At 27.6% G+C, this 13510-nt stretch overlaps 1 protein-coding gene across 2 annotated transcripts in view; it reads right to left on the bottom strand.

The window, feature by feature from the left end:
• Positions 1 to 2873: 2873 nt before the first annotated feature.
• LOC125662618 (COMM domain-containing protein 4-like) overlaps positions 2874 to 13510 on the bottom strand; it is a 37647-nt gene continuing 27010 nt past the window's right edge. For both annotated transcript variants that reach the window (XM_048894897.2, XM_048894898.2), the window contains 2 exons: positions 3819 to 3933; positions 2874 to 3108 (listed from right to left, as the gene is read on the bottom strand). In XM_048894897.2, the coding sequence (XP_048750854.2) occupies positions 3068 to 3108; positions 3819 to 3933 (156 nt within the window). In that variant the 3' untranslated portion in view covers positions 2874 to 3067. The remainder of the gene's footprint in view (positions 3109 to 3818; positions 3934 to 13510) is intronic.

Genomic DNA, 13510 nt, shown 5'->3' with positions numbered 1-13510 from the left:
GTCTGTCACTAATGTGTGTACGGTGTCTGTCACTAATGTGTGTACAGTGTCTGTCACTAATGTGTGTACAGTGTCTGTCACTAATGTGTGTACAGTGTCTGTCACTAATGTGTGTACACTGTCTGTCACTAATGTGTGTACACTGTCTGATATTAAGTGTCTGTCACTAATGTGTGTACAGTGTCTGTCACTAATGTGTGTACAGTGTCTGTCACTAATGTGTGTACAGTGTCTGTCACTAATGTGTGTACAGTGTCTGTCACTAATGTGTGTACAGTGTCTGTCACTAATGTGTGTACACTGTCTGTCACTAATGTGTGTACACTGTCTGTCACTAATGTGTGTACACTGTCTGATATTAAGTGTCTGTCACTAATGTGTGTACAGTGTCTGTCACTAATGTGTGTACAGTGTCTGTCACTAATGTGTGTACGGTGTCTGATATTAAGTGTCTGTCACTAATGTGTGTACGGTGTCTGTCACTAATGTGTGTACACTGTCTGTCACTAATGTGTGTACACTGTCTGTCACTAATGTGTGTACACTGTCTGATATTAAGTGTCTGTCACTAATGTGTGTACAGTGTCTGTCACTAATGTGTGTACAGTGTCTGTCACTAATGTGTGTACGGTGTCTGATATTAAGTGTCTGTCACTAATGTGTGTACGGTGTCTGTCACTAATGTGTGTACGGTGTCTGTCACTAATGTGTGTACACTGTCTGTCACTAATGTGTGTACACTGTCTGTCACTAATGTGTGTACACTGTCTGTCACTAATGTGTGTACACTGTCTGATATTAAGTGTCTGTCACTAATGTGTGTACAGTGTCTGTCACTAATGTGTGTACGGTGTCTGATATTAAGTGTCTGTCACTAATGTGTGTACGGTGTCTGTCACTAATGTGTGTACGGTGTCTGATATTAAGTGTCTGTCACTAATGTGTGTACGGTGTCTGATATTAAGTGTCTGTCACTAATGTGTGTACGGTGTCTGTCACTAATGTGTGTACACTGTCTGTCACTAATGTGTGTACACTGTCTGTCACTAATGTGTGTACACTGTCTGTCACTAATGTGTGTACACTGTCTGTCACTAATGTGTGTACACTGTCTGATATTAAGTGTCTGTCACTAATGTGTGTACAGTGTCTGTCACTAATGTGTGTACGGTGTCTGATATTAAGTGTCTGTCACTAATGTGTGTACGGTGTCTGTCACTAATGTGTGTACGGTGTCTGTCACTAATGTGTGTACAGTGTCTGTCACTAATGTGTGTACGGTGTCTGTCACTAATGTGTGTACGGTGTCTGTCACTAATGTGTGTACACTGTCTGTCACTAATGTGTGTACACTGTCTGTCACTAATGTGTGTACACTGTCTGATATTAAGTGTCTGTCACTAATGTGTGTACAGTGTCTGATATTAAGTGTCTGTCACTAATGTGTGTACGGTGTCTGTCACTAATGTGTGTACAGTGTCTGTCACTAATGTGTGTATGGTGACTGTCACTAATGTGTGTACGGTGTCTGATATTAAGTGTCTGTCACTAATGTGTGTACGGTGTCTGTCACTAATGTGTGTACAGTGTCTGATATTAAGTGTCTGTCACTAATGTGTGTACGGTGTGACCGTTGAGATGAGCGAAGACCCATAACGTCTTACAATACGACTTGAGGCAATTCATTTAATGCGGGAAATATAACGCGGTTGATGTTAACAGTGCATTATGACGTCATCATTAGCTGCGATTTTTTTTCTTTCAAATCAAGTAATAATCCACTTAAGAAATGAACATCACTTTTGAGCTGTTCATGGTCAGTATGAACGGATTTGGATTTTCAGAGGCAAATTCTGTGAATCGTGCTAGCGATTCACAGAGAATTTGCCTCAAATCCAAATCCGTTCATATTGACCATGAACAGCTCAAAAGTGATGTTCACTTCTTATATTTATATTCATTTACTAAAACACCGCTTGTTTACATTGCTTCTATTTTGTTGCATAAAACGAACTCCTAGCCTCTGTCACAGTAGTTATTGTGACGTACGTCAACACATGGACACGACGTCACATTTCGTCTCACCCTGCCTTTTATCAACATTAAAAGGTGCACTGTATTTTGGAGGTAGGAGACCGCAAGATTGGGATGATAATCCACGTAAGTTTACAATCTTAATCCAGAGGTGTGACTTGCGAGATCTTTGTAACAGATATTCTATTTTTTTCAAATCATTACGCTCTCTCAGTCGTGTGCTTTAAGCTAATTCATAATCCGTTCATAATCAATGTGAACGGATTGTGTCGCGCGCTGAAATTGGTTGGTTCATAGAGGAAAATGCGATTTGTAATATAAATATAGCAAAATATAAGAAGGTATGGGAAAGCTTGCCTGTAATTTAAAATCATTTGTGGTACTTCCCAAACTATTTATTTGTTTTATCTACGGGGTTGTCAATGAAGTATTCCGCAGTGACGGCGACAATTTTCCGGAAGTATTATGGGTAGTCCCCATCATTTTTCAGCTGATGAAGAGCAAATCATGTGACTCAATTGCGTAATCATTGGAGCGAGCTTCGCTCGCTATTAGCTCCATGCTTTCTCCATGTGCATCTGTTTGAATATACACCTACATAATTGAAATATATTTTTATCATATTTATCTATGTTTCAATTTTAATCATATGGGCATCATAACTTGATGTGTGGAAGTGTTACTATTTATAGAAAATGTATGAGGAGATATGATCAGTGCGAGATACTCCGTATGTAAAAGATTTGCAAATAAAACACAAATTGTAAATGAATATCACTGTAAATCACTCCTCAAACTAAAATGATGCCATCTCTTGCAAAGAAATAAATGAAACTGTATCTCTATAAAAAAAATATTGATTTTATTTCTATAAAAATGCATATTTATAACAAAATTGGAAACATAAGTTCTTGTTCCAAAGAAAATCAAAGTCACGTGAATTTTCCCGTCACTGTCTCAGAAAGTCACATGAAGTTTCCCCATCACTGTCTCAGAAAGTCACGTGAAGTTTCCCCATCACTGTCTCAGAAAGTCACGTGAAGTTTCCCATCACTGTCTCAGCTTGCTTTAGCTCTGTTGAAGAAAATAAAAATAAATTAGAATTAGACAATGTTGTGAAAAAGGAATTGAATGTATTTTATTCCATAACATTATGTTAACATTAACTACTTTCTAAACCACGTGACTAGTATCACACCGAACACGTGTTTGACATTTGTTCCGATAACTTGCATTGATGTAATAAAAAAACTGCTTCAAATTCCAAAGTTGAAGAAAAAATTTAACCACTTTGATTCATTTTCATAATATTTTCAAAACTCTGACAATCGGAAGAGAATAAAAAAAACACACCATTCTTCCCTCGTTCCCTGCAATGAATTTATTGAAATCAATTGAAAAACCCTTCTTTGAATTATAAGAAAAAGTTAAAACTCCAAGGTCATACTGTGAAAAAGATTGCTAACTAGTATAATTAATTGGAGCCCTATCATTGACTGATAAAATGTCATGAGAAAAATTAAAGCTTTGGACAGGTAGAAAATAGCAACACCCACAACCACCCCGTCCACCTAACTTTAATCCCAGCGGCTTAACAATCCAGTAAATCCCCTTTATTCCGTGACACTTTACAAGTTTAGTTGATACTGAAGCCATCATTCTGTAGAACAAGTTAGGGATATAATGTCACCAAAAATTTCAGGTCTCATCAGACTTCAAACAGATCAGGAAATCAAAAGATAAGATAAGAGTCAAAGAAATCTGAACAACAGCAGATTTCGTACCATTCAAGAGAATTCGGAATTTATCCATGTCCACGGTGAAGGATGCAGGAGTTATCTTTCCTGTGTCGGGATTCCGTATGTGTAGTCTCATTTGTACACTCGGTTCATTCACTTCCTGTGCAAAAAATTAATTAAAATCTTTACTATCAAATATTGTAAAAAGTGTCAAGATAACTAATACATTATTATAACTAGTGACAAGATAACACAATACAGTATTATAACTAGTAACAAGATAACACAATACAGTATTATAACTAGTAACAAGATAACTAATACAGTATTATAACTAGTAACAAGATAACTAATACAATATTATAACTAGTAACAAGATAACTAATACAGTATTATAACTAGTGACAAGATAACTAATACAGTATTATAACTAGTAACAAGATAACTAATACAGTATTATAACTAGTAACAAGATAACACAATACAGTATTATAACTAGTAACAAGATAACACAATACAGTATTATAACTAGTAACAAGATAACTAATACAGTATTATAACTAGTGACAAGATAACTAATACAGTATTATAACTAGTGACAAGATAACTAATACAATATTATAACTAGTAACAAGATAACTAATACAGTATTATAACTAGTAACAAGATAACACAATACAGTATTATAACTAGTAACAAGATAACTAATACAGTATTATAACTAGTAACAAGATAACTAATACAGTATTATAACTAGTAACAAGATAACACAATACAGTATTATAACTAGTAACAAGATAACTAATACAGTATTATAACTAGTAACAAGATAACACAATACAGTATTATAACTAGTAACAAGATAACTAATACAGTATTATAACTAGTAACAAGATAACTAATACAGTATTATAACTAGTAACAAGATAACTAATACAGTATTATAACTAGTGACAAGATAACTAATACAGTATTATAACTAGTAACAAGATAACTAATACAGTATTATAACTAGTAACAAGATAACACAATACAGTATTATAAGTAGTAACAAGATAACTAATACAGTATTATAACTAGTAACAAGATAACTAATACAGTATTATAACTAGTAACAAGATAACACAATACAGTATTATAACTAGTAACAAGATAACTAATACAGTATTATAACTAGTGACAATATAACTAATACAGTATTATAACTAGTGACAAGATAACACAATACAGTATTATAACTAGTAACAAGATAACTAATACAGTATTATAACTAGTAACAAGATAACTAATACAGTATTATAACTAGTAACAAGATAACTAATACAGTATTATAACTAGTCAAAAGAGAACACAATACAGTATTATAACTAGTAACAAGATAACACAATACAGTATTATAACTAGTAACAAGATAACACAATACAGTATTATAACTAGTAACAAGATAACTAATACAGTATTATAACTAGTGACAAGATAACACAATACAGTATTATAACTAGTAACAAGATAACTAATACAGTATTATAACTAGTAACAAGATAACACAATACAGTATTATAACTAGTGATAAGATAACTAATACAGTATTATAACTAGTAACAAGATAACTAATACAGTATTGTAACTAGTAACAAGATAACTAATACAGTATTATAACTAGTGACAAGATAACTAATACAGTATTATAACTAGTAACAAGATAACTAATACAGTATTATAACTAGTAACAAGATAACACAATACAGTATTATAACTAGTAACAAGATAACTAATACAGTATTATAACTAGTAACAAGATAACACAATACAGTATTATAACTAGTAACAAGATAACACAATACAGTATTATAACTAGTAACAAGACAACTAATACAGTATTATAACTAGTGACAAGATAACTAATACAGTATTATAACTAGTAACAAGATAACTAATACAGTATTATAACTAGTGACAAGATAACTAATACAGTATTATAACTAGTAACAAGATAACTAATACAGTATTGTAACTAGTAACAAGATAACTAATACAGTATTGTAACTAGTAACAAGATAACTAATACAGTAATATAACTAGTGACAAGATAACACAATACAGTATTATAACTAGTAACAAGATAACACAATACAGTATTATAACTAGTAACAAGATAACTAATACAGTATTATAACTAGTAACAAGATAACTAATACAGTATTATAACTAGTAACAAGATAACTAATACAGTATTATAACTAGTAACAAGATAACACAATACAGTATTATAACTAGTAACAAGATAACTAATACAGTATTATAACTAGTAACAAGATAACTAATACAGTATCATAACTAGTGACAAGATAACTAATACAGTATTATAACTAGTAACAAGATAACTAATACAGTATTGTAACTAGTAACAAGATAACTAATACAGTATTATAACTATTGACAAGATAACTAATACAGTATTATAACTAGTAACAAGATAACTAATACAGTATTATAACTAGTAACAAGATAACTAATACAGTATTATAACTAGTAACAAGATAACACAATACAGTATTATAACTAGTAACAAGATAACTAATACAGTATTATAACTAGTAACAAGATAACTAATACAGTATTATAACTAGTGACAAGATAACTAATACAGTATTATAACTAGTAACAAGATAACTAATACAGTATTATAACTAGTAACAAGATAACTAATACAGTATTATAACTAGTAACAAGATAACTAATACAGTATTATAACTAGTAACAAGATAACTAATACAGTATTATAACTAGTGACAAGATAACACAATACAGTATTATAACTAGTAACAAGATAACTAATACAGTATTATAACTAGTAACAAGATAACTTATACAGTATTATAACTATTGACAAGATAACTAATACAGTATTGTAACTAGTAACAAGATAACTAATACAGTATTATAACTAGTAACAAGATAACACAATACAGTATTATAACTAGTAACAAGATAACTAATACAGTATTATAACTAGTAACAAGATAACTAATACAGTATTATAACTAGTGACAAGATAACTAATACAGTATTATAACTAGTAACAAGATAACTAATACAGTATTATAACTAGTAACAAGATAACTAATACAGTATTATAACTAGTAACAAGATAACTAATACAGTATTATAACTAGTGACAAGATAACACAATACAGTATTATAACTCGTAACAAGATAACACAATACAGTATTATAACTAGTAACAAGATAACTAATACAGTATTATAACTAGTAACAAGATAACTAATACAGTATCATAACTAGTGACAAGATAACTAATACAGTATTATAACTAGTAACAAGATAACTAATACAGTATTATAACTAGTGACAAGATAACTAATACAGTATTATAACTAGTGACAAGATAACTAATACAGTATTATAACTAGTAACAAGATAACACAATACAGTATTATAACTAGTAACAAGATAACTAATACAGTATTATAACTAGTAACAAGATAACACAATACAGTATTATAACTAGTAACAAGATAACACATACAGTATTATAACTAGTAACAAGATAACTAATACAGTATTATAACTAGTAACAAGATAACTTATACAGTATTATAACTAGTAACAAGATAACTAATACAGTATTGTAACTAGTAACAAGATAACTAATACAGTATTATAACTAGTAACAAGATAACACAATACAGTATTATAACTAGTAACAAGATAACTAATACAGTATTATAACTAGTAACAAGATAACTAATACAGTATTATAACTAATGACAAGATAACTAATACAGTATTATAACTAGTAACAAGATAACTAATACAGTATTATAACTAGTAACAAGATAACTAATACAGTATTATAACTAGTGACAAGATAACACAATACAGTATTATAACTAGTAACAAGATAACACAATACAGTATTATAACTAGTAACAAGATAACTAATACAGTATTATAACTAGTAACAAGATAACTAATACAGTATTATAACTAGTAACAAGATAACTAATACAGTATTATAACTAGTAACAAGATAACACAATACAGTATTATAACTAGTAACAAGATAACTAATACAGTATCATAACTAGTGACAAGATAACTAATACAGTATTATAACTAGTAACAAGATAACTAATAAAGTATTATAACTAGTAACAAGATAACTAATACAGTATTATAACTAGTAACAAGATAACTAATACAGTATTATAACTAGTAACAAGATAACTAATACAGTATTATAACTAGTGACAAGATAACTAATACAGTATTATAACTAGTAACAAGATAACACAATACAGTATTATAACTAGTAACAAGATAACTAATACAGTATTATAACTAGTAACAAGATAACACAATACAGTATTATAACTAGTAACAAGATAACTAATACAGTATTATAACTAGTAACAAGATAACTTATACAGTATTATAACTATTGACAAGATAACTAATACAGTATTGTAACTAGTGACAAGATAACTAATACAGTATTATAACTAGTAACAAGATAACTAATACAGTATTATAACTAGTAACAAGATAACACAATACAGTATTATAACTAGTAACAAGATAACTTATACAGTATTATAACTATTGACAAGATAACTAATACAGTATTGTAACTAGTAACAAGATAACTAATACAGTATTATAACTAGTGACAAGATAACACAATACAGTATTATAACTAGTAACAAGATAACTAATACAGTATTGTAACTAGTGACAAGATAACTAATACAGTATTATAACTAGTAACAAGATAACTAATACAGTATTATAACTAGTAACAAGATAACTTATACAGTATTATAACTATTGACAAGATAACTAATACAGTATTGTAACTAGTGACAAGATAACTAATACAGTATTATAACTAGTAACAAGATAACTAATACAGTATTATAACTAGTAACAAGATAACACAATACAGTATTATAACTAGTAACAAGATAACTTATACAGTATTATAACTATTGACAAGATAACTAATACAGTATTGTAACTAGTAACAAGATAACTAATACAGTATTATAACTAGTGACAAGATAACACAATACAGTATTATAACTAGTAACAAGATAACTAATACAGTATTGTAACTAGTGACAAGATAACTAATACAGTATTATAACTAGTAACAAGATAACACAATACAGTATTATAACTAGTGACAAGATAACACAATACAGTATTATAACTAGTAACAAGATAACTAATACAGTATTATAACTAGTAACAAGATAACACAATACAGTATTATAACTAGTGACAAGATAACTAATACAGTATTATAACTAGTAACAAGATAACTAATACAGTATTGTAACTAGTAACAAGATAACTAATACAGTATTATAACTATTGACAAGATAACTAATACAGTATTATAACTAGTAACAAGATAACTAATACAGTATTATAACTAGTAACAAGATAACTAATACAGTATTATAACTAGTAACAAGATAACTAATACAGTATTATAACTAGTAACAAGCTAACTAATACAGTATTATAACTAGTGACAAGATAACTAATACAGTATTATAACTAGTAACAAGATAACTAATACAGTATTATAACTAGTGACAAGATAACTAATACAGTATTATAACTAGTAACAAGATAACTAATACAGTATTATAACTAGTGACAAGATAACTAATACAGTATTATAACTAGTGACAAGATAACTAATACAGTATTATAACTAGTAACACGATAACTAATACAGTATTATAACTAGTGACAAGATAACTAATACAGTATTATAACTAGTGACAAGATAACTAATACAGTATTATAACTAGTAACAAGATAACTAATACAGTATTATAACTAGTAACAAGATAACACAATACAGTATTATAACTAGTAACAAGATAACACAATACAGTATTATAACTAGTAACAAGATAACTAATACAGTATTATAACTAGTAACAAGATAACTAATACAGTATTATAACTAGTAACAAGATAACTAATACAGTATTATAACTAGTAACAAGATAACTAATACAGTATTATAACTAGTAACAAGATAACTAATACAGTATTATAACTAGTGACAAGATAACACAATACAGTATTATAACTAGTAACAAGATAACACAATACAGTATTATAACTAGTAACAAGATAACTAATACAGTATTATAACTAGTAACAAGATAACTAATACAGTATTATAACTAGTAACAAGATAACTAATACAGTATTATAACTAGTGACAAGATAACACAATACAGTATTATAACTAGTAACAAGATAACTAATACAGTATTATAACTAGTAACAAGATAACTAATACAGTATTATAACTAGTAACAAGATAACTAATACAGTATTATAACTAGTGACAAGATAACTAATACAGTATTATAACTAGTAACAAGATAACACAATACAGTATTATAACTAGTAACAAGATAACTAATACAGTATTATAACTAGTAACAAGATAACACAATACAGTATTATAACTAGTAACAAGATAACTAATACAGTATTATAACTAGTAACAAGATAACTTATACAGTATTATAACTATTGACAAGATAACTAATACAGTATTGTAACTAGTAACAAGATAACTAATACAGTATTGTAACTAGTAACAAGATAACTAATACAGTATTATAACTATTGACAAGATAACTAATACAGTATTATAACTAGTAACAAGATAACACAATACAGTATTATAACTAGTAACAAGATAACTAATACAGTATTGTAACTAGTAACAAGATAACTAATACAGTATTATAACTAGTAACAAGACAACTAATACAGTATTATAACTAGTAACAAGATAACTTATACAGTATTATAACTATTGACAAGATAACTAATACAGTATTGTAACTAGTAACAAGATAACTAATACAGTATTGTAACTAGTAACAAGATAACTAATACAGTATTATAACTATTGACAAGATAACTAATACAGTATTATAACTAGTAACAAGATAACTAATACAGTATTGTAACTAGTAACAAGATAACTAATACAGTATTATAACTAGTAACAAGATAACTAATACAGTATTATAACTATTGACAAGATAACTAATACAGTATTATAACTAGTAACAAGATGATTAATACAGTATTATAACTAGTAACAAGATAACTAATACAGTATTATAACTAGTAACAAGATAACTAATACAGTATTATAACTAGTAACAAGATAACTAATACAGTATTATAACTAGTGACAAGATAACTAATACAGTATTATAACTAGTAACAAGATAACACAATACAGTATTATAACTAGTAACAAGATAACTAATACAGTATTATAACTAGTAACAAGATAACTAATACAGTATTATAACTAGTAACAAGATAACTAATTCAGTATTATAACTAGTAACAAGATAACTTATACAGTATTATAACTATTGACAAGATAACTAATACAGTATTGTAACTAGTAACAAGATAACTAATACAGTATTGTAACTAGTAACAAGATAACTAATACAGTATTATAACTATTGACAAGATAACTAATACAGTATTATAACTAGTAACAAGATAACTAATACAGTATTATAACTAGTAACAAGATAACACAATACAGTATTATAACTAGTAACAAGATAACTAATACAGTATTATAACTATTGACAAGATAACTAATACAGTATTATAACTAGTAACAAGATAACTAATACAGTATTGTAACTAGTAACAAGATAACTAATACAGTATCATAACTATTGACAAGATAACTAATACAGTATTATAACTAGTAACAAGATAACTAATACAGTATTATAACTAGTAACAAGATAACTAATACAGTATTATAACTAGTAACAAGATAACACAATACAGTATTATAACTAGTAACAAGATAACTAATACAGTATTGTAACTAGTGACAAGATAACACAATACAGTATTATAACTAGTAACAAGATAACTAATACAGTATTATAACTAGTAACAAGATAACTAATACAGTATTATAACTAGTGACAAGATAACACAATACAGTATTATAACTAGTAACAAGATAACACAATACAGTATTATAACTAGTAACAAGATAACTAATACAGTATTATAACTAGTGACAAGATAACACAATACAGTATTATAACTAGTAACAAGATAACTAATACAGTATTGTAACTAGTGACAAGATAACTAATACAGTATTATAACTAGTAACAAGATAACACAATACAGTATTATAACTAGTAACAAGATAACTAATACAGTATTATAACTAGTAACAAGATAACTAATACAGTATTATAACTAGTAACAAGATAACACAATACAGTATTATAACTAGTAACAAGATAACTAATACAGTATTATAACTAGTAACAAGATAACTAATACAGTATTATAACTAGTAACAAGATAACACAATACAGTATTATAACTAGTAACAAGATAACACAATACAGTATTATAACTAGTAACAAGACAACTAATACAGTATTATAACTAGTAACAAGATAACTAATACAGTATTATAACTAGTAACAAGATAACTAATACAGTATTATAACTAGTAACAAGATAACTAATACAGTATTATAACTAGTGACAAAATAACACAATACAGTATTATAACTAGTAACAAGATAACTAATACAGTATTATAACTAGTAACAAGATAACACAATACAGTATTATAACTAGTAACAAGATAACTAATACAGTATTATAACTAGTAACAAGATAACTAATACAGTATTATAACTAGTAACAAGATAACTAATTCAGTATTATAACTAGTAACAAGATAACACAATACAGTATTATAACTATTGACAAGATAACTAATACAGTATTATAACTATTAACAAGATAACACAATACAGTATTATAACTAGTAACAAGATAACTAATACAGTATTATAACTAGTAACAAGATAACTAATACAGTATTATAACTAGTGACAAGATAACTAATACAGTATTATAACTAGTGACAAGATAACACAATACAGTATTATAACTAGTAACAAGATAACTAATACAGTATTGTAACTAGTGACAAGATAACTAATACAGTATTATAACTAGTAACAAGATAACACAATACAGTATTATAACTAGTGACAAGATAACACAATACAGTATTATAACTAGTAACAAGATAACTAATACAGTATTATAACTAGTGACAAGATAACACAATACAGTATTATAACTAGTAACAAGATAACACAATACAGTATTATAACTAGTAACAAGATAACTAATACAGTATTATAACTAGTGACAAGATAACACAATACAGTATTATAACTAGTAACAAGATAACTAATACAGTATTGTAACTAGTGACAAGATAACTAATACAGTATTATAACTAGTAACAAGATAACACAATACAGTATTATAACTAGTGACAAGATAACACAATACAGTATTATAACTAGTAACAAGATAACTAATACAGTATTATAACTAGTAACAAGATAACACAATACAGTATTATAACTAGTGACAAGATAACTAATACAGTATTATAACTAGTAACAAGATAACTAATACAGTATTGTAACTAGTAACAAGATAACTAATACAGTATTATAACTATTGACAAGATAACTAATACAGTATTATAACTAGTAACAAGATAACTAATACAGTATTATAACTAGTAACAAGATAACTAATACAGTATTATAACTAGTAACAAGATAACACAA

This window comes from Ostrea edulis, chromosome 8 (genome assembly GCF_947568905.1).
Source record: "Ostrea edulis chromosome 8, xbOstEdul1.1, whole genome shotgun sequence".
NCBI lineage: Eukaryota > Metazoa > Mollusca > Bivalvia > Ostreida > Ostreidae > Ostrea > Ostrea edulis.
Note: the sequence above shows the minus strand (reverse complement) of the source record. Positions and strands in the feature narration are given on the sequence as shown.